Below are 24,160 nucleotides of genomic sequence, written 5' to 3'. Positions count from 1 at the left end.
GGCTGAGCCAAAATGAGAAATGGACAACTGATAGACAGAGAAATCAAATATACCTGAAGTAGAGTTCAGAATGCTGCAACATGCTTAGACCGAAGATGAGCAAAGGTGCGTGTGCAAAATTATGTGAATGTATGAGTGGTAGATAATTTCTGTGTGCATCAAGAGTGCATGTGTGTTTTCTAAGTCTGTGTGGTTTCCAATTGTCTTGGACTCCCAGCCATTGAACTGAAACCTCACTGTCAAGATTATATGGTCACTGGGATGCAAGTTATCTCATGCTAAGGAAATCATGCACAGTGCGGAACTCTGTCATCCTCAATCCAAAGGGATTTCCAAGAAAGTGATGCTGCAAACCATCAGCTTGCATAAGCAACACATCTCATTATAGTAAACGACATTATGAGCGAGACCATTCACACTACAACTCTACACTCAGAGTTACATTAGAAGTACCTGCAGCACCAAAACAAAGTTATCATGGTCTGACGGAGTGGTAAATGTTTCTAACATTTTCCAATTTTTATGGAAGTTCATTGACCCAAACATTTGAGTCTACTATATCCGATGGAACTTTGGATCTGAAGTTCATGTTGCCGATGAAGTTACGTATGGCTGCAGAGGTGGTGGGAGCACTGGAGGCGAATCCACACACACTATGAAGGGACTCTTTTTTGCTTCTCTTTCTCTTATACTTTAAGGGGTGCCAGGAAATACTAATGATGAATCTTTGTTTGCCTTACAGTACGCAAAGTTAAAGTATCTTATGTATGTTATATTTAATGTATTATTACATGACAATAAAAGGAACCTTGAACCTTTACCTGAACCATGGTAGTGCAATGAAAATAGTCTGAAAAAGATTAAGGATACAAAGTGAGAAATTGTTTGGGAAATTTATTCCTTACCTGCCCCTGTCCTAATGAGATAGCACTCATTTTCTTTGAAAACTTCATCTCTTCTGCAAATTTATACAGGTCAGCTGCAGGATCTGTGCCTGGGGACAGCACAAATATCAGCGGAATGCTAGGAGTTGAATCTTTGAAAACTGAAGACAAATCTGAGGTCTGAAAGATGTAATATAATTTTTAAAACTGAAGTGCACTTCATTCTGAATATATATAATTAAATGAATAATGTTTAATCAATGGCATTAAAATACTAAACAGATGCAGAACTATAGATTCCCTTAGAGAATTTAAAGGCCTTATCAGCTCTGAGAGGTAGAAAAACTTCTCTATTCCTCAAGAACTTTTCAGGAATTACAGGCAAGTGATCCCATGGATTCAATGACATTATCAGACCATAATTCTTAGAGATCTGTCACACATTCAAGGAATTCTATGGGTATCAGCTTGCCAGATGTCCTGTATAACTCTTAAAAGGGCTCTCATGCTCTGCTGTTGATATAGATAAAATAGAAGATAATAATATGTCACTGTCCTAAACCACTGCAATCTTTCTGATGAAAGCACTTGCACAGTGTTATAGGATAGGGAGTTAAGAATTTGCATCCCTTCTGCAGATGGTTCAACAAAGGAAGAATGATATGATGAGTCAAACAGATTAGAGCAAAATATGATCCATTTAGTGACATGTCAAGAGATTATGGAAAAAGATAAAGAAAATATCCCTTGCCATTTAATTAAGATCTCATTAATATCTGGCTAAAACACCAAACTTTAAGACCATGCAAGAACACGCAGCAGTTTTTGCAAAGCTGCTGAGTCCTAATTTTGTTCCCATACAAGATGGTGACCATTTTTGGGCCTCTCTATCCGTGATTGGGTTCTGATAATTAGCATATTTTTCAGCTTGTCATTCTAAGCAGATGCTGGCAATGTTTCCCAACCACGCAGCTCACTGCAGCATCGGGGAGATGGCAGAGACAATCTACTTAAGGAGCGACAATTCATTTTTATTTTTAAGTAGAGAACAATCATGGGTTTACCTTAATTGCAGCTTTTCATTGATGCAAAGAATGAGCCCACACTGTCTTTAGTATTCCTTTTCAAGAAACAAAACTGTACCAGAATTGCTAGGGATATTTAAATGTTCAAATAGTCTATGAGCAGATTGAGAAAATCCCAATGGAGAAGCCAGATAACTAATGCCTTTATCTTGTAAAAATCTGTAGTAACTTCAATCTTCCAGCTTTAGGATAATGGAAAACAAATAAAACTGCAGGTGCTGAAATGTGGAACAAAAGAAGTGCTGACAAAATTCAGCCAATCAAGTAGCATCAGTGGAAAGTGAGACCAGTTAAGGTTTCATTTGAAGACCATTCATCATAACTGAGAAGGAGAGGTCTAAGTGGCAGGGAAGGTGGAGGGGGGTTAATAGCGGGGACAGAGGGAATGCCTGTAATAGGTAGACTTGATGGGTAGCCATTGAATGGACAGTTGAGTTTTTTTGTCCCGGTAATGGGTTGCTAATATTGTGGTCTGGGTTATATTGTGTGGTCTGGCCTATGCAGACATGTTGAGCAGGCCAGACTATACAAATGAAAGAAAAATAGCAGTTGTAGAGGAATGGCAAGCACAAATGGCCAGTCCAGATACAAACAGAATTTAAAAAAATCAAAGTTATCTCATTAGGATAAGACAAGCGACAAGAGTTTACTCCTCCACAGTGCTTCTTCTCACTAGTGGATGCTCAACACAGAAGAGAACACTTTTACACTTGAATCCTGAAACAATGGTTCTGTTTCCTGCACCATTCTGAAGATGCACCCTAAACAAACCACTCCAGTCTCTTTTCTAAGCTAAACTCAACAGATTAAGCAACATCTGTAGGAGAATAATATAGGTCAGCATTTTGAGCCAAAACCCTTTATCTCAATTTCCTCTACTGAATGCATTAGAGAGAATCTGATTTTCAAAAAGTAGAGGCATGGCCATAATTAATATTATCTAATGTCAGATGGAGCTGGCAGGGCCAGCTTTAAGCCAATTGGATCCCACACCCAAGGGAAATACTGGTGCTGAACCTTTTATCTGGGATTGTAGGGACCGGGCACTTGCCGTTGCTTGGAATCTTCCAGATTTCAGAATCATTTTGATTTTGGTCCCTTTAAGCCCACTCGCCTGAGCTGCGCTGCCATCTCCCCCCCTTGCCCCGCTGCCCGAGTCGTACTGCCGTCTTCCCCCCACCCCCCCACCAACTCGGCTATCGTCTCTCTCTCTCTCCCTCCCCACTTCTCAAGGGAAACTGCAGACATTGCTGACTTTGTCTCTCCATTTTCACATCCTGAGAATGAATGCATTACTAATGATAACAGATGGCTAGACCACAGAGCAACGTAGATCAGTGTTAGTCCCGTGAACTCAAAGAAACTTTGTGCTCTGAAAATATTTGAAGTAGAGGTAATTGTTCAAATGTATATATGTTTGTATGCCTACCTACACACTCTTAAACAAGTTAAAATATTTAAACTAACAACTGAATGAAAATCTGCCTTGGTTTCTCAAAGTTCATACATCCCTTTAGACTCCATGAGATGTCAACCTGTGCAGCAAAGGAACAGCCAATGTTTCAGAGAATAGGAGGGAAGATGTCACTGCTGCTGGTTTACAATGAATATTGGGACTTCTTTGGGGAAACAAGAGTTATTATCAGCTTAAGTGCTGGTCAAATAATTCAGCTCAGTTACATTCGGTCTAATGGTAACAGAACCATTTTCGAGGAACCTGTCAAGATCATGCCTTGATTTTTCAGTCAAGAATTGGCCGAGAATTGTGTGGAAGTGTATTCAAAATAATCATGCTGTGAATTTAACTGTTCTGACTTCTTGAAGTTTGTCCTGTCATTCACTTGATCAGTGGCTCCAGTTAGACCACTGTCTGAGAGCAGATGAAAGCCTCACTGTTAAGTACAGGACTCTATTTCTGTGTGATTTTGAAGTCCATACAGCCTACAGTGGGTACGTCAAGGCATTGGAAAGGTACTGGCAATGTTGGCTCTGCAAAATCCTTTAAATTTACCAGTAGGAATTGTGAAAAGACACGAGTGTCCTTTCCCGGGCCCACATCTCCACTAATGAGGCTCTAATTACACATTGGAAAGCTATACCACTTAAATAAGTTGGTCACCTTTTATGGTTTAACTCACCCTAATTCCACTTCAAATTGGGTTTTGTGCAATTTTGCAAAGACCTACTTGACATTGGCACTAAACATAGATAAATGAGAGCAATCTGATTTTTTGGCATAGATAAGCAAACAGTACAAATGAGTAGAAGAATAAAGGATCACTCAGAGGACTGGATGAATGTTATGCGGAATGGAAGCCACAGCACCAATTACACTGAACAACAAATTTTTTCAAATGGTTTATCATCTGAAAAAAATGGGGATTTTGATAGACAACTTCAAGCTGAACACAAAGATCATTTCAGATTTGCTGTAACGTGTAGGATGTTGGAGAAACATTAAATTAACTGTTATTGAATTTAGCATGTTTAATCACATAGCGATGCTGACACATTGCATCAGTTCAACTGACCTAAAAATGTTTTGCCGCTGATTTTCGTTTCTACTCAGTATCTGAAACCTCTCGTGTCAGTGACAAACAATAGTCGGCCAGCATCAATGGATTCTAGTTGCCCTGATACCGTTTTTGTATGGTTGCAATGTCCTGGTGAAACCTTTCACCATGTTCTTCACTGACTGCACCAAGATCACAGGAAAGAAGTCCAAGTGCAAGTGCAGAAAATGAATTTTCAATGATATGTTGCATGCACTTCAAGGTTTTGTATGCTTAAAACATATTAAAAAGATGACAGGAAATCACAAAAATAGGTACATGATAGGAATATTTTAAAGTGATCAGCAGCCCAAAATCCATAAAATACACCCAAAATTGTTCAAGAAACAAAATATTCATTGTCCAGTGTTATTAGACTAAATGGTTTCTTACTATAAAAAATTGCTTAAATCCATATTGATCCCTTAGGACTCACAATGTTTTTCCGTTGTTACGAGACCAAAGGACCCCAAAATCCAGCAGCAATAGATATTCATCAAGACAAGAAGTTTTTAAAACAAAAGTTGTTTTTAATCAACTTTAATCATGAAAACAGAATCAAACTTTAACTTATCTCTATACTTAACTATCCCAAATTAATCCCCTTCTAATTCTAAGCACCCGTGTATGATGTGTGTGTAAATTTAAGAAAAGTTCTTTGGTTTACAGTTCAATCTCACTTCTCCTTCTTCCAAGTTCTCTGGATGCAGGCAATTCTTATACTGTGCACAGAATTTAACATGTATAAAGTTCACCAGGCTTTGGTGCTCAAAAGGTAAATGTTTACCACTCAGGAAGGTTCTTGTAGGGGTTGCAGAGAGATTTGTTGTTCCAGGATTTCCACAACTGAGGTACCTCAATTAGTCACCTCAATGTCTCGCTGATGAAACTTGCCCCATCAGGGTTTTCCAGATGATAACCTCTTTCTTCAGGCTACCACAGAGTTCCTTTGTTTCACTTATTCCAAGAGTAACATCAGACAGATAACACTTCCAGCCATCCACTGGTCTGGAACTTTCTGTATCCAACCAGCTCTTCCTGGCTTGTTTCAGCTGTGATTGTTCAGTCTCTTTTCAGTGTCACACACACAAACTGAGAGGGCTTGTCTTTTCTCCCTCTTTCTCTCCCCAACTGAGACTGCCAGAAAGCCCATGTGACACTCTCCCTTGCAAAACCCCCCAACTTCTTCAGCAAACAACAGGAGTTCTTCTCTCTTGGTCAAGCTGTCATCTTAGATAAACAAAACCTAGGAGTGACCCTTCTTTGAGCACTTTGCAGAAAGGTCAAAGTTATCCAACCATCCAGCCTGTCTCCAGTTCCAAACAATGGTCTATTCATTTCATGACATCATTTCAATTAGCACCTACTTATGAAATGTGCATAAAAGTCTCCAAGATCCTGCAATGTTACTGAATATGAATTCTTTAGTCTTTCAAATAAGATCTGTTTTAAAATGTGTGTAACCTACTGTAATCGTACCAAAATTCCTCCCAATATTTATCCATTACAGCATTGTCCCAACAAAGTTAGAAATACATCATGTGAATAACACGCAGCAAATTTAATTATTACAATAACACCAGAGAGAAAAAATACAAGGCAGAAAGACTGACCTGAGGCTCAATGAACTTATGCCCAAGGTTCAATGACACAAAGTCCTGCATGGCATTAGTGACTTTGTCCACTCGAAGACAACGCATCACAAGTAGTTTCTGAAATGAATTTAGTTGAGTATCCAAATTTCCTGGGAAAGATTGTCTGTAAAAATATAAGGTCATTACATTTGATTTGGATTACTAAAGTACCTGCACATTCATTGGGGCCGAAGAAAATATATAACAATGTTTTTGAGGACACAAAAAATAACAAACTTGTAAACATAGTATTACATATATTAAAAACACAGAGCTAGTGAGGAAAAGGTTAGATCCACTTAGGGACAAAAGCCAGAGGTTCTAAATGAATACTTCACATCGCTATTCACCAAAGAAAAGGACATGATGACAGAGAGATGAGGGAGAGCTATGCTAATATTCTAGGGCATGTTGATATTAAGGAGGAAAGGTTGCATATCTTGAAAGAAGATAAGTCCACAGGGTTTGATACTGATCCTGGAATACTGAGGGAGGCAAGGCAGGAGAATGTTAAGGTCTTGACTGAGATCTTTTATCCTCCTTAATCATGGATGATGCCTCAGATGACTGAAGAATAGCCATGTTTGGTCCTTTGTTTAAGGGCATAATAGATATTTCAGCAAATTATAGGCCAGTTAGCCTTATAGCAGTAGCAGGGAAATTAATAGGAGTGGAACATCCTATTTGATAAACCATATTTATTTCTGAGCTGCTCAAATTATCTTAGTTTCCCCTGCTCATAACATTTCTCTGTGCACTGGATGCCATTACAACACCAAGTGTCTAGAATCTTTTTACTCACAGTCCATAGGAGCAGTTTATTTGGACCCAGGGTGTTTTTGGAGGAAGCCCCAGTTTGAGCCCTATATGTTTATTAATTTTTAAAATCCAAATTAGAATTATTTATTTTAATATTGGCTGCCTTTCTTTCTGGATAGCAATTTAGCATTCCATTGTAAATAAAGTCCTCTGCTACCTTCTCCCCCACCACTTGCTGATCAATTTGTGCCTAGGATGGTACACCTCCCCCCTCAAAGAGTAAGGCGATGTATCTCAACTGGGCTGCCCAATAATATTTCTTGAAGTCTGGCAATCACAATCCACCAAGAATGAAATCCCAAGTTAATTTCTCTGTAGAGACCCTGGTCACCTTACCATTCCATAAAAATCTTTGCACATGACAAAGCAATTTCTGAGAGTATCCCCAGGGCAACACCATGGAAAATGTCTGGAAGAGCTACTGAAACCTTGGCGACACATTCATTTTAACACAGTTAACCCTGACCACCAGTGTTATGGACAGGGTCATCCACCTATTCAAGTCCTCAAGTCCTCCTCAATCTTCCTGAGCAAGGGGGTATAATTTAATTTATATAAATTATTCATTATTATCCAGCCTCACCCCTAGGTATTTGATCCCATCTTGTGGCCACTTCAAATGACTGCTTTCATGGTATTGACTGTTATCTCTTTTCATTAGTGGCATAATTTTGTTCTTCTCCCAGATAATCTATACCTAGAGATCTCCCCATAGTTCTCCAGAGTAGAGTGCAACTTGGCTAGTGAGTTCACTGGGTCTGTCAGGTACCATCCACAAACAAGTTGACTTTATGTTCTTCATGGCCTGCCCTAAATCCCTAGATATCTGGAGCCTGGTGCATCGCTTCAGCCAAAGGATCCATGGCTAGTACGAATAGAGCTGGAGAGATTGGGCACCCTTGTCTACTAGATCTTGACAGTGGGAAATCTGGCAAAATTTGTCCATTGGAAACAACTTTAGCCTTGGGTGCATGATACAGTGCCTATGTCCAATTTATAAAAGTTGGCCCTCGCCCAATTTTTCCAGCACTTTGAATAAAACATCCCACTCTAATCTATCAAATGCCTTTTCTGCATCCAGGGCTACAGCTACACCTCTTCCATCTCTTGGCTGTGCCAGATACATTATACTCAATAGCCATCCAATGTTATCCACCACCTGTCTCTTTTGCACAAGGCCTAGCTGATCTTTGTTTATTAACTTTGGTAGATACTTTTTCCAATCTATTCGCCAAAGTTTTGGTCAGTATTTTGTAGTCTGTATTTAATGAGATTGACCTATAGGAGGATGGTACCAGCAGATCCTTGCCTTTTTTTTTAAAAGAATTGTCATAACAATTGTTGTTGAAAATGATTCTTGGAGGGTATATGTCTCCATTGACTGGTCTATCACTTCCATAAAAAGAGGCATCAACAAGTCCTTAAATTCCTTGTAGAACTCAGGTGGGAACCCATCCTCCCCTGGAGACTTTCCCTATCTCTTACCAGACTCCTCCTGCCAATTCTGATTTATATAAGTCCTCATTGTATTGCCTGAAGGGGAGATCTTCAGGGTTTAAATTTGGTAGCTCTAATTTTGACAGGAACTTGTCAGCTTTACCAGACTCCTCCTGACAATTCTGATTTTTATAAGTCCTCATAGTATTGCCTGAAAGTCTTGTTGATCTCTTTTGGCTTGCACAAGATCCTGCCATTCTCCGTTTTATTGCATTGATTGTCCTTGAGGCCTGCTCTACCCTCAGTTGCCAAGAGAGAACCTTATGAGTCCTCTCCCCCAATTCGTAAGATTTTTGTTTTGACCTTATTAGGGCCTTTTCTATACTGAACATTTGGAGCATATTGTATTTTAATTAGTGTTCTTCTGAGCCTGACTCTTGAAAGGTCCTCTCTAAATTAGTAACCTCCTGCTCTAATTCCTCCACCTCCCTCTGGCACACTTTTAAAACTGTTTTAATATACCCAATTATCTGACCTCTCAAATATGCTTTGAGGGTGACCCACAGGAGAAATTTATCCGGAGTATAGGTATAGTTGGCCTCACAGAACATGTCTATCTGCACCCTAACCAAACTACAAAACTCTGGATTCTTTAGCAGCAATGTGTTAAGGCGCCACCTATACATCGTATCCTGTGTATATGGCATTTCTATAGTTAATGTCAATGATCTGAAAGAAATCTTGGTGCATATTCAGTCTGCATGATCCTCCCCTCTACGTGGGGTGAAGTCAAGAAAAAGTCTATTCTAGAATAGGAGTCATGTTGCTTTGAAAGAAGGAATAGTCCCTCCCCCTAGGATGCTTCCATCTACACATATTCAGTCAATAGTAGCCCCCACCACATTTATTTTGGTTATCTTTTTTGTTGTCTTGTCCAAAACAGGATCCAGGCAAAAGTTAATGTCTCCCCCAACCAAAATATTTTCCCTTCCTTGCATCACCTCACACTTATCCAGATTGAACTCCATCTGCCACTTTTCTGCCCAACTTTGCATTCTGTCTATATCCTCTTGTAACCTCTGATGGCCCTTTGCACTATCTACAACTCCTCCAACCTTTGTATCATGTGCAAACTTACTGAATCATCTTTCCACTACTTCATCCAAGTAATGTATAAAAATCATAAAGAGCCGGGGTCCCAGACTGTGAAAGTCCAGTTGTCCTGACCTCCAGGTAGAATACTTTCCATCACTATTACTCTCTGCCTCTACATGCAAGCCAATTTTTAATCCACACAGCCAAAGTTTCGTGGATGCAATGCCTCATGGCTTTCTGAACAAGTCTCTCATGAAGGTCCTTGTTAAATGCCTTTCTAAAATCCATATAGACCGCATCTACTGCCCTACCCTCGTCAATTTCTTTTGTAACCTTATCAAAGAACTAATTTAGGCTCATATTCATTTTGGACCTCTCCAAAAAAACCTCTGCCTCCTGGAACATATTGCCTCCTTTAAACACTATTACCCTGAGAAACAGATGGTTTTATAAAGCTTTCTAAGATCCCTACTCTTATAACACAAACCCTCTACTCCTGGCATACTTTCTAACTTAATCACATCCTTTCTAAAATATAGCAACCAGAACTGCACACAATACACCACGTACAGTTGCACCAAAGTCTTGCACAGCTCTAACCTGATGTCCCAATTCTTGTACGCAGTGCTCCATCCAACAAAGGCAGGGATTTCACATGCTCTCTTTACTGCCTTGTCAACTTCTATTGTCACTTTCAGGGAATTATGTACTTGTATTGACCTTCCCCAGGTTATAACAACATTAAATTTCATAGCCTGAATGGTTTGCAAGTTGGAAATGAACAAAAATGTGTAGGGGAGGATCACAGGGACAGCTGTGATGGGAGAGTGAGCAGGTGAGGGAAGAGCGATTGCCTGTGGCCTCACTGTCTCAGTGACAGGGTGAGTGAATCTGCTCAATGCTCCCAGCTCTGATCAACTCCTCCCAGATCCCAGTGTCATGGCTTGGGGGTTTGGAGAAAAGACACATGGAACTACCACATTCCCACCCAGCAGAAGATGCCTGAAGCCCAACAGCAACCAGCAAATTCTTTCTCATCCATTCCACTGGTTTACAAAACACTTACAGTAGTTGTCTGCATGAGTATTTGTAACCCAGCGAGGTCCTCTACTCCCTAGGTCTCTCTGACTATAACTCTCCCCAGGGCACCGTCCGTCATACACTGTGCAAGTCTTGGCCTGTTTTAAACTCATAAATGCATCTGTGATTCCTTTGTCTATTGTCTCAGTTTGATGTAGATCCTGTAGTTCCCTTAAACATTTGTCATTATCCACCACACCACCAATTTTGATATTATCTGCAAATGTACTAATGATGCCATCTATATTCTTGTCCAAATTATCAACAATATAAGATAAACAATAGGAGGCCTAGCACACTACTGGCAATATTAATCTGAAAATTAACCTTCTAACATCTTCTGACTCTTTCCTCCAAGCCAATTTTGTATCAATTGGCCAGCTCACCCTGGAACCCGCGTTATCTTACCTTTCAGGCCAAATTGTCATGAAGGACCTTGTCAAGAGTCTTGCTAAGGTCCATGTTGGTTGCCCTGGCCTCAGCAGTCTTGGTCACCTCTTCAAAAATTCAATTAAATTCATGAGACACAATGTCACTAAAAAGCCATGCTGACACTATCTAATCAGTCCTTGTTTTCCAAATGCAGATAAATCCTGTCTCTCAGAATCCCCTCCAGTAAATTTTTCACCACGAGTGTTAGCCTTTCCAGCCTTTTGTTCCCTGGCTTGTCCTCATGGCCCTTCTTAAATTGAAACATTCACCATCCTCCAATCTTCTGGAGATATGCACGTATGAAAAATCCAAAAATCTCTGCCAGGGCCCCTGCAATTTCTTTCCTTGCCTCCCATAATGTCATAGGATATATTTAAGACCACCAAAAAGCCTCTTTCATAATCTAAACATATTTTGGCATATCACTATCCTCGTTTCTATAACCTTCTCCATGGTAGGTGCAGATGATTTTCCCAGGATATCGCCAAATGCCAGAGGGTTTAATGTGAGAGTGGTTACATTTAAAGAAGATTTATAAAGTAAGTTGTTTTTAAGCACAGTGCATGCTCGATGTTTGGAATGCACTGCAAGGAGAAGTGATGGAAGCAGATAGCAATGGATAAGGAAACATGAATAGATAAGGAAACCTTGTACATAAACCTTGTACAGGCAGATTGGATTTGCTTAGATTGGCAACATGGTCAATGCAAGCCCATTTCTGTGTTGTGTTTCTTCCTTTCAAAATTTCCTGACTGAAAGCGGGAATTTAAAATCTATACCCATATCTTCCTGTTACATTCTATAACTATATTTGTTCTATGAAAGACCAAGGATGATTGGATTTTCAAGTCTTTGAATCACATCAGTATTAAAAGTCAAGCAGGGAGAAGAGGGAATGGAGCAGATTGAAAAAGAGGGTTAAAAAGGTACAGATTGAAGAGCAGCAGATGACTCCTGTGGATGGACATAATTAAAACTGGTTTTTAGAGGAGTGCAATGCCTCCTAAGCCCCCATTCCCAATGCATCTACTGGTAAGTTCAGTGCAGAAAGGCACTGGTTGCTGGGCCACATTCCTTTGAGGATATAACACAAGAATAGGCATGCTTGAATCAATGAATTCTTAAAGTTCACCTATGAGGATCTGGACTGTCAAAGATAATTTGAAAACCATCCAGATTGTCCACAAAATCTTCTCTAAAATTGGAAAAGCTCTGCAGGCTAGTAAGACTCTGGACGTCTCTCCATGCTCTCTCCAAGAGCCAGTCAGGGGCTGGGTTGGGGCTTGAAGTGTGAATAGATCCTCCAGAGAGTAGGTAGTGCCATTCATCCTGTTCAATACCAACAAATAAGGGAAGAAATAAAAGTATCAGTGACAAAAAAAAACTAAATTAACATTACAGGGAACCATTTTTAAACAGACTATATTTGAAAAAGTAACAAGCAGGCTATTTTGGTGCGACAGCTACCAATTTGATTCCAGTTTGCTGAATAACATGTGCACACACTTTTCTTATATTATTTGCATATTTTCATTTTACAACATCTGTGCTTGTTATATGTTTGCAGATCAGAGAGTCTATGAGGTCTATTAGCTCTCATTGCTGATTTGACCCCAGTTCTATATTGGGATGCCCAGTTCTATATTTTGATCTCTAAAGGGGAGATCAAAATGCTACAAACTGCAAGCCATTGACCAGGCTCTGGACTCTGTTCACAGCAGCACTCTGCTGCAATAGCGAAGCAAAGGTTTCATACTCCAAGACCATGGAATCAATCCTCTTTTCGATCAAATGTTCAAAAAGGTATGTGGATTCTCCAGAAGTTAAGGGCACTGCTGGAGTTGCTGTAACGGCAGCACTACTGCTGGTGTGGACCTGAGAGAGTAGGGAGCGGAGACACAGCATTGTTCCACAGGGTCTTACTTTCCACTCCTAAAGCCGGCAACTCTGTGTCTTTAAACAGCCTGTTATTATTTCTATTTAAAATTCTGGAGCTGCAAGGTCTGTGCCAAGATGGATGGCTACTTGGTAGTCGCCACGAGATGATGCAGACTTCGGGTGAGCAAAGGATCAGTGCAGGGCACCAGAAACTGTTGAGAAGGAGAAGCAGGATGGTGACTGTGATAGTGGACCAGAGAGGGGCTCAGCAGCTAAAGGACAGGACAGTATCCATGACAGCAGACCACCAAGAGGCTCAACAGCTGAAGGACCCACACAGGCTGTAGGTGGTCAGTGACTTGCAATTGAAGGACTCACAGAAAAGGTAATCATGAGGCCAGGAAGGGCTCCCAAAGGGCTTCAGGTGCTGAAGGCTTCCTGATTATGTTGGAGGTTTGGATCTGGAGCTTGAATTGCTGATAGGATTGAACAGGCATTTGTGCCACTGCAGAGGTGGTAGGAGTGCTGGAGGAGAATCCACGGACCCTCTGTGTCTCTGAAGGGACTCTCTTTTGCTACTTTCTTTCTTACTGCAGGGGTGCTGGACAATACTAATGGTGACTCTTTGGTTTATGATTGGCAGAAAGGAATTTTGTGTAATATTAGAACATAGAACACTAAAGTACAATACAGGCCCTTTGGCCCTTGATGTTGTGCCAACTCATATATTCTTTAAAAAAATGTAGTAAACTCTCTCTACCCCAAAACCCTATATATTTCTTCCATCCATGTGCCTGTCTAGGATTCTCTTAAATACTCCTAATATTTCAGCCTTCCTTGGCAAGGCATTCCAGGCATCCACAACTCTCTGCATATGAAACTTTCCCCTGATGTCTCCCTTAAACTTCCCTCCCTTCACTTTGTACTCATGTTCTCTGGTGTTTGCTATTCCTACCATGTGAAAAAGGTGCTGGCTGTCCACCCTATCTATGCCTCTCATAATCTTGTAGACCTCTATTAAGTCTCCTCTCATCCCTCTATGTTCCAAAGAAAAAAGTCCCAGCTCTGCTAACCTTGCTTCATAAAACATCCTGGTAAATCTCCTCTGCATCCTCTCCATAGTATCCACATCCTTCCTATAATGAGGTGAACAGAACTGAACACGATATTCTAAGTGTGGTCTCACCAGAGATTTGCAGAGTTGCAACATGATCTCTCTACTTTTGAACTCAACCCACCTATTAATAAAGCCCAGTGAAGGCCTTCTTAACTATCCTATCAACCTGTGTGGCGACCTTGAGGGATGTATGGATTTGGACCCAAAGGTCCCTCTGTTTATCCACACTCTTAATTAACCAACCATTAACCCTGTACTCAGCCTTCTGGTTTGTCCTTCCAAAATGCATCACCACACACTTATCTGGATTGAACGCCATCTGCCACTTTTCTGCCCAACTCTGCATCCGGTCCACATTCTTTTGTAATCTTTGACAACCTTCAGCTCCGTCCACAACTCCTCCAACCTTCATATCATCCACAACCTTACTGACTCATCCTTCCATGTCATTTATAAAAATCACAAAGAGCAGGGTCCTTGCAGTACTAGTTACTAGTCCAGGAAGAATACTTTTCTTCCACTACCACTCTCTGCTTTCTATCTGCAAGCCAATTTTATTTTATCCACACAGCCAAGGTTCTATGGATCCCATGCCTCAAGACTCTCTGAACGAGTATCTCATGGGGGTTCTTGTTAAATACCATACTAAAATCCATGTAGACCACACCTACCTCCTTACCCTCATCAATTTCTTTTGTTAATCTCAAAAAACTCAATTAGGCTCTTGAGGCATGACCTTCCCTTCACAGAGCCATGCTGACTATCCTTGAATAGACTGTATGTCTCCAAATGCTCATAGATTCTATCCTTAAGAATCCTCTCCATTTGCTTGCACTTCACTGACACAAGATTCACTGGCCTATAATTCCCAAGATTCTCTCTTTTACCTTTTTTAAACAAGAGGACTACATTTGTCATTCTCCAATCCTACGGCAACTCCCCTGCTGCCAAAGAGAACTCAGAGATCACAGCTACTGCCCCAGCTATCTCTTCCCTCACTTCCCACAGCAACTTGGGGTATATTGCATCCAACCCTGGAGACTTATCAATCTTAAAGAAGATTCAACACTTCCTCTTCCTTAATCTATATACTGTCCAGCATACAAGCCTGTTTTATTCTGACCTCACCTTGATCAAGGTCCTTTTCTCTTGTGAATACTAAAGTATTCATTTAGGACCTCCCCAACCTCCTCAGAATCTCATCAAACGCTGATAACAAGAGTTTTGACGACAACATTATGAGCATGTGTGGCTGCTGCACCATTGCATTCCATACATTTGAGCTTCTAACATTGCACCAAGATGTTGCATTTGTCTCTTTATACTGGAATGAGAAATATCCAGGTGATGCTTGTGGTCACTAGTCTTTGGGACAGTCTTCCATCTCCATCAAAGACACATTCCTCTCACAACAGATTCCAGTGGAACTGTATAATATACCCTTTTACCTTTTCATTCTCCATCATCCAGGACCCCAATGTTCTTTGTAGGTGATGCAGTGTTTCACAAGCCTATCTCCCAATATAGTGCAGAGCAATGAGTGCTCATAATGTGGCCTCTTTTGCATTGTGAAAATCAATTGCAAATTGGGTTTCTGCTTTACAGGTGCAGCAAGCAATTAGGAAAGTGAATGGATGTTAGCCTTCCTTTACGTGGTCCTGTGCTACATTCACTCTACTAGTGTGACCCTGGGCTTTTCATTTCTGTTCTGTCCTTGCCATCTTTGGTACTATTCCAATGAGGTCCATCATAAGATTGAAGATCAAATTTCTCATGTTCTGACTAGCCATAATACAGTATTGCCTTTCAGACTCAACACTGAATTCAACAGAATGAGCAATTACAGCTTTTCCATTTCCAGCATTTACAATTCCTTTCTCCTGCTGGCAATTTCAGATTCCAATCTGATGCTCACTGATGTCTTTCTTGTTCATCTGACTCCAGCATCTATTTTACCTTTTCATCTCTCCTGCCTTCCACCTTATCACTTTTTCACTGCCTTTCAAAACATTTCTATTATTTCCAATTTCTGATAGAAGACCATAAAAAAATTGGAGGCCAAGGTTACAACTGGGCCTGGTTCAGCTTCAGACTGCAGATGAAGAGCTCTTCAGCAGAGGCTATGATGTATGAAGGGAAAAAATTGAACTTGAATAAGAAGCAGATACACAAGTAGATTAAACGATTCCTTCAGTATCAAAAAATCTATCATCCCTAGTATTAACTAAACTGACAATGCATTCACATCCCTCTGAAAAATGTACAACTCTGAGTGAAAAAAGTCTTCATCTTTGTCGTAAATGTCACTAGATTATTCTTAAATCTAGCCACTTGCAGGTTCTCTATTTTAATTACTCCGACCATAGTTTCTGCTTTCCTCAGCTCTCAGCAGCAGCAGAATGCTTCTTTAAACCCATTTCTTTGACCAGGATGATGGTCATTTGTTCTAATCCATCTTGATGTGGTTGAGTGCCCATCTTTTAAATTATGGCCCTGGCTAGCACTTTGGAACATTCTCTTAAATGTATGATTAAAAGTGCAGGTATTGCTTGCTGTTGTTGGCATACCTTGAAAAGAAATCAGATTCTGGACTTGCGTGCACTAAGAAAACTTAATCACAAATGATACTAGAGTTAGTGTACAGTATCTCAGCAACACAGGAGCCAATAAATCCTGAGCAATCCTTCAGTATTCAGATGATGCTTGATAGCTCTTGAAAAGAATAGTTTCCTTCTGTGTTGTAAGATTCTATGCCTGATGTAGAATTGAAAATTATTCTGGGAAATTAACAGAGGCACACATGTAATCTTGGCTGAGATTTCTGTGATTCAATATAACAACTCACTTTGCCCATGGAAATATATGGATGTGTTACTGACCAGATCAATCCTGTCATCATTCATCATGATTCTCACGCACACCAGAAAAGCAAACATGAGCTTATGTTTTTCAAATAGGCTTCTGCAGACATTGAGGTACAGGCTGTAGGTGAAGTAACTGTTGATAAGTTTTATCCTCTTCTCCACAGTATCTAGGTGACAAGAAAACAGATTGTCATCTGTGTGAGTTAATTCAAGGACTCCTAGTACATAGATCATCTTTTAACAGGAACATTTGGGTAGAAGGGTCAACCTAGACAATTATTTACTTAGCAGAGCATACAACCTGTTATGAACAGGGAATGCTGATTAACCTCTGTGCTTAATATCCACTTTGGATATTCAGGGAACTGTGTTGCAGATGTTAGATTACAAAACTTACTCAAAACCAGATCACTAAAAGTTTACTTTAACCAGAGGTCACTGCAAAGCGGCAATCAACAATTAAAGCAACACACAATCAGCAGTAAAATAAAAAACATAATATAGACATGCAAGTCATGGTCTTGTATAAGTCACCTCCCCTCATTCATTCAAACCTTTATACATTGACCTTACTGGTCTGATTTACCTCTTCATTTTTTGATGTAACTAGTTCTTTTGAAGATTCCCTTCTTTGACACTTTGAGGAAATTAAATGTATTGCCACTGAGAAAGGTTGTAATTTTACTCACCAGGTGGAACATGGATATGGAAGCTGTTAGAGCCACCTCTGTAGCCTAATCAATTAAAATTCAATTTCTTAACTCCTTTCTCCTCTTCCCCCTTCTACCTGTATTCATCTATCATCTGCTAGCCTGTGCACCTCCTCTCCTCCCTCCTCACCTTCTTATTCAGCATTGCCTGATATTTTAGAAATCTGAAGAAGAGCTCAGGCCAGAAAGGTTGACTGCCTTTTACTTCCTCTGGACGCTGCCTGAACTTCTTTGGTCAAATGTTTGTATACTGCACAACTCCAACATCTGCAGACATATTGGTTATCTTTGTTTGGACATGCAGCTAGGAGTCCTGTCCAAACCATCAATCATTGGTTTTCAGTTAATCTAGTTTGAATCTGACTGTAATTTTCACCAGTAAACAAAAATCACAAAAAAACTAGGGTCCAGGGCCCAAAGCTCTTTCCACAAGACCATAAAACAAAAGCAGAAATAGGTTATTCAGCCCATCAGGTTTGCCTGGCCATTTAATCATGAGCTGATCCATTTGAAAACTCAGCCCCACTACCCAGCCTTCTCCCCTTAACATTGAATGCCCTGGTTAATTAAGAACCTATCAATCCCTCTCTTAAATAGACCAAATGACTTTCATGGATGCTGCCTTTCCATGTGTCCACCTCTGGTCTCCATGCTACGGGAAGCATGTGATTGCAATGTAGAGGATATTCACCAGGATGTTGCCAAGTTTGGAAAAATTTTGTTATGAAGAAAGCTTGGAAAGGCTATGTTGGCTATCCCTGGAATGAAGGAGGCTAAGGGATGACCTCAAAGAAGTATATAAGATTATGAGAGTCATCGATAGAGAAGGTAGCTAAATTCCTATTTCCCATGGTAGGTGCTTTAAAAGGAGAGTGTGGAAGTTTAAGATGAGAGAAAGGTGTTTTGAAGAGAATCTATCTGGAAAATGCTGCCAGAGGAGGTGGTGGAATCGGATTCAAAAACTATGTTTAATAGACATTTAAACTGCAACTTAAATAAACACCTACGGCTCCTAGAACGCTTCCACCAGCGTTGTCTCCGTTCCATCCTCAACATTCATGGAGCGACTTCATCACCAACATCGAAGTACTCGAGATGGCAGAGGCCGACACCATCGAATCCACGCTGCTGAAGATCCAACTGCGCTGGGTAGGTCACGTCTCCAGAATGGAGGACCATCGCCTTCCCAAGGTCATGTTATATGGCGAGCTCTCCACTGGCCACCGTGACAGAGGTGCAACCAAAGAAGAGGTACAAGGACTGCCTAAAGAAATCTCTTGGTGCCTGCCACATTGACCACCGCCAGTGTGCTGATATCGCCTCAAACCGTGCATCTTGGCGCCTCACAGTTCGGCGGGCAGCAACCTCCTTTGAAGAAGACTGCAGAGCCCACCTCACTGACAAAAGACAAAGGAGGAAAAACCCAACACCCAACCCCAACCAACCAATTTTCCCTTGCAACCGCTGCAACTGTGTCTGCCTGTCCCGCATCGGACTTGTCAGCCACAAACGAGCCTGCAGCTGACGTGGACATTACCCCTCGATAAATCTTTGTCCGCGAAGCCAAGCCAAAGGAAGGAAATAAACAAGGTATAAAACAAGGCAAATGGGATTAGTGTAGAGGGGCAAGGAAGCTGGTATGAACCTAGTGGGCCAAAGGTTCTGTTTTTGTGCTCAGGGAGTCATTTTCTATTTGCAATTTCTACCACATGGCCGAAGAAGGAATCAGCAGAGAATTTCCTTCCAAACCTCAAGGGTAAAAGGTCAAGTGTCTCAGTTAAGCTTTAGTTGTTAAGAAGATTTTATTGTGGAGCAGGATAAATTCAAATCCTTTTCTTGCTCACAGGTCTTCCCTTGATCATGAGACTGGAGAAAGCCCCAATAACCAAACCTGCTACTTATTCATTTGTTGCCAGTAAAAATCCAGACCATTGAATTATATGTGGAAGTTACAGATCATTTATTGTTATTTGACATCATTTTATTTAATGTTGCATTCAAATTTGATTCCTTTAATTTCATTTTCAAAAATATTTGTCACATTTAATTCATCATGATATGTGAAAAAGATGCATACTTCCACACTTTGGCTCCTGACCAACAGACACACAAAACTAGGTTCTTCATCTTGGGAAGTAAGGCTTCAGTATTACAAGAGTGGAATGCACTGATCGAGAAATAAAGATTTGGCTACAATGGTTTGGAACCCTTGTCTTGTCAGTTATGAGTTAAGCAGCTCAACCAGATTAACAGATATTATGTTAACTTGAAGTAAATACAACTCACAATTGTCGACATACCTGCCTGTTCAGATTTTGCAATGCCAGCCATGAAAATGCTGAGGAACCATTCCAAAGAATACTGATACATTGGGTCCACATTAGATAAATCGGAAACACAGAAAAACAGGATCTGTGTCCTGACAGCAACAGGAATGTATTGCAGCCGAGTGATATCAATGTCCTTCTCTGTTTGTTCTGCTATTGTCACTTTCACCTGTGGGGAAATAAATTAGGTTTTGGGCATTGCAGATTCATGGAACATTTATATTAACAGGAGGAAACCATGTACAGCATGGTCAACAGGTCTGGCAGCATCTGTGGTGAGAGAAACAGAGTTAAACTTACAGATCAATGATCCTTCATTGTGAGTTTTGATGATGGTTACTGACCTGAACTACCTACAAATGCTGCCTTACCTGCTGAAGATCCTCAATGTATTTTGCTTTTATTTCAGATTTTCAACACCTTCATGTTTTTGGTTTCCAAATGAAAGAGGCTGCAAATCATTTGCTGTGGTTTTGTGTACCACACATTTGGCATTCAGGTCAACTCAGACTTCTGCCTTTCATTGACCACGCATGGAAGTCTGAGACTGAATAAACGATAACCAATCATTTGTTTTGAAAACTACGAGCAGTCATTCGAGTTGTATCATCAACTTGATTTAGTTCCCATATTGCTGCATTTATATTAACATGACAGCACTCACAACACTCTCACTGCATTTGTAACACACTCACATTGATGTCATTGTACTTCCAACATACATATTACTAATTATCTTCTAGAATCACCCTTCCTTTAATCTTTCTGTCCTTCCATGAATTGCACCCTAATTGCTTTAATACTCGAAATATTTTACATTTTATATTAACAATATTTTATTATCCTTGCCGAATTTTCATTCTAACATCACCATTCTTCCATTAATATTTCCTGTACTTCTATTGATATCTATTTTCATTTATTATCTGAATACTTGTATATCATTGGAAACCATTATATCTAATTACCTATATTTAATTCTTGTAACAAGCCAAGCTTTCAGCTTGTCATTATTTCAACAATTTGGGGATTTTTGTGCTTGTGTATAGTCTATCATTGATTTTGTATCCCTTTGCAGCAATAAAAGATAAATAATTCAAATCAATAGTTGAATTGACAAAAATTTAATTGTAATTGTAGACATTTTGCTGTAAATTATCATGAAATATTATGCTTTGTTTTATGAGATTTGTGGATTATTAATGGTTAATTAAAGCATAGTAACCATTATTTTCTAACCCCAAAAACAGTAATTTATGCTTTAAAATATATTTTTCTGTATCTTTTTGGAAAAAAAAGATTTAAGAACTTTTTTCATCTTCTACCTAAATATGATATGTTCTACTCCCTTTAAAAGTTCACACTCAGATGAGGGATTTCCAAACAATAGATATTGGATGAAATGATTTGGCTTACAACAGATTTGCACTGTAAGATATTACTTGGGACGGAGGAGTTACATGATGTAGTAGTGGCCGGTCGGGTTGAACCAGCCCTCTCCAGAAAAAAGTTTGGAAAAGGCAGAGCTCAACAAATATAAAACTCAAGAAATAGAAGATAAAGTTATAGAGAAGAACAAGAAGATGGCACCCAAGAAAGAGAAAGTAAGAATGGGAAAAAAAGAAGAAAAATCACCGGAGAAGAAAGAAGAAGGCCTTACTTGCACGCAGGAGCAGGGAGCTACAGTGGTGAAGAGCAGCCGATCTCCGAGGTTGGTGAGTGCCCTGAGAAGTCACGACCTCCCGACCGGTGGGTTCCAAAAATGGCTTTCGGAGCCAAACAAAAGTGCCCAGTGCACAATCAAAGGAAAAAGTGAACACCAGCGGGAGGGGGGCTCAGCAGAGGAGCGGACAGTTACAACGCGACCAGCTGAGGGACACCCAGCATCAGGGCACTCAGCTGGAGGATAAAAATAATGGTGAGGAAAGGAGCGAGGAGCCAGACGAAGAGAACGATAGCAGGGTGACCGACAACAAGAGGATCAACAGCAGGAGGCTTGACAGACATACAGCCCGCGAAAGGAGGACCAACAGCAAGAGGAGGCCAACAAAGACACAGAAGTAATTCATCAGAAAAAGCAGAAGAGACACAAAGAAGAGAAGAAGAAGACACAAACACATGTACAGACACAGAAGAAGAGAAAGAAGACCAAGATCTTCACAGGGAAATAGAAGGTAAAACAGATGGACAAAATATAGATAAAGCCTTTTTTGAAGAACAAATGAGATCATTAAAAGAATGGTTATCATTAGAATTTAATGCAATTAAAAGAAAAATGAAAAGAGCAGAAGATAAAATGCAAAGTTTAGAACTGGTCATGACAGAAATAGGGAAAAGAGTAGAAAATGTGGAGGAGTGGAAAATGGCTGTAGAATTAGAAGTAAATGATTTCAGAGAAAAATTGGAAGAAAGTGACAAAAAAAATTAAAGAGACGCAAGAGTTGTTATCTCAGAAAATTGATATGTTGGAAAACTATAGTAGGTGAAACAACATAAAAATAGTGGGCCTGAAGGTGGATGAAGAAGGCACAGACATGAAGGAATTTATAAAAGGATGGATCCTGAAGGTTTTGGGAATGACAGAATTACAGAGCACTAGTACCAAAGCCGTAGACACATCAAAAACCAAGATCCATCTTAGTAAAATTTTTAAGATATGCGTCAAGAGAAAATATACTGGAGCGGGCGGCAAGGAATAAAGTCAAAGAAGATAATAAACCATTGGAATAAGGGACAAAAAATATTTTTTTACCCAGACATAAGTTTTGAACTCTTAAAGAAGAGGAAGGAATTTAATACGGCGAAAACGATTTTATGAAAAAAAGGTTATAAATTCATGTTAAGACATCCAGCTGTACTTAAAGTATACCTGGGGAGCAAAACAGACTGTTCTCAGATCTGGAGAAAGCACAAGAATTTGCAGAACGTTTGCAGGACAGAAGAAGAGATGTAACAAGAAAGAAGACTGGTGATAAAGTATATATAAAGATGTAATAATATAAAGTAAAAATAATGTATATGTAAAGAACTAAAGATGGAAAAGAGAAAGGAAGGAAGAAGGGGGGGGGAAAAAGAGAGCTTTGTTATATGTAAATAAAAAAAAGTTTTCTGGGGGGCAGGCGGGGGAGAGAATAACCGTCACTGCGAAATCAGTTGACGCTTGCGAGCAAAATCACAAACCAAGTGGAAAGGGGAGTTGTGGTTGCCTGGCAAGGGATAATGGGCAAGTTGTGGGGGGGGGGGGGGGTGCATTTGGGGTTAAGATGTTATTGGGTGTGGGAATTGTTGGAGTATGTTGCAGGACAGAAGAAGAGATGTAACAAGAAAGAAGACTGGTGATAAAGTATATATAAAGATGTTTTATGTTTTAAATGTGTTATCAAACATTGAGTTTAAAAAGGGAAAACTAAAAGATAAAAATGGGAAAAAGGAGGATGGAGGTGGTGAGGAGGTAGAAAAGAGGTGTAAGCAAGATATAAGATGGCCATATTGAACTATATGGCTATGAACATGAATGGAATACATAACCAAATTAAAAGGAAGAGGCTACTAAATTTACTGAAAAAGGAAAAAAATAGAAATAGCATTTGTACAGGAAATGCATCTAATTGAAGTGGAACATAATAAACTAAAGAGAGACTGGGTAGGACACGTAACAGCAGCATCATATAATTCAAAAGCTAGAGGTGTAGCCATATTAGTTAACAAAAATGTACCAATCAAAATAGAGGAGGAAATAATAGATCCAGCAGGGAGGTATATAATGATAAAGTGTCAGATATACTCAAAATTTTGGTATTTGCTCAATATATATGCACCTAATGAGAAGGATCAAAAGTTTATGCTGGATATTTTTTTGAAGATTGTAGATACACAAGGAAATATATTGATAGGAGGGGATTTTAACCTTAATTTGGATCCATTGTTGGATAAAACTGGACAAAAGACAAGCAAAAAGAATAAAGTAGCCAAATTGATGGTTAAATCAATGCAGGAAATGAAACTTATGGATATATGGAGGAGGCAACACCCAAAAGAGAAGGAATATTCATATTATTCGAGTAGCCATAAAACATTCTCAAGGATTGATATGTTTTTGTTGTCAGCCCACATTCAAGGGAGAGTTCGGAAAACTGAAAGCTAGACTACTTTCAGATCATTCACCCCTGTTATTAGCAATAGAACTGGAGGACATCCCACCATGAACATATAGATGGAGTGTGATAGTACAGATTCTATCACCAAT

General features: G+C 39.8%; 1 protein-coding gene across 4 annotated transcripts in view; it reads right to left on the bottom strand.

Moving 5' to 3' along the window:
- Window positions 1–24,160, bottom strand: part of dnah1 (dynein, axonemal, heavy chain 1) — a 431,328-nt gene that overhangs the window by 74,156 nt on the left and 333,012 nt on the right. For all 4 annotated transcript variants that reach the window (XM_069936771.1, XM_069936773.1, XM_069936772.1 and 1 more), the window contains 5 exons: window positions 19,888–20,083; window positions 16,893–17,044; window positions 12,151–12,347; window positions 6,135–6,279; window positions 906–1,064 (listed from right to left, as the gene is read on the bottom strand). In XM_069936771.1, coding sequence (XP_069792872.1) covers window positions 906–1,064; window positions 6,135–6,279; window positions 12,151–12,347; window positions 16,893–17,044; window positions 19,888–20,083 — 849 coding nt within the window. The remainder of the gene's footprint in view (window positions 1–905; window positions 1,065–6,134; window positions 6,280–12,150; window positions 12,348–16,892; window positions 17,045–19,887; window positions 20,084–24,160) is intronic.

Source organism: Narcine bancroftii, chromosome 5 (assembly GCF_036971445.1).
Source record: "Narcine bancroftii isolate sNarBan1 chromosome 5, sNarBan1.hap1, whole genome shotgun sequence".
Classification (NCBI taxonomy): domain Eukaryota; kingdom Metazoa; phylum Chordata; class Chondrichthyes; order Torpediniformes; family Narcinidae; genus Narcine; species Narcine bancroftii.
The sequence above is the reverse complement of the archived record's forward strand: the minus strand, read 5'-3'. Positions and strand labels throughout refer to the sequence as shown.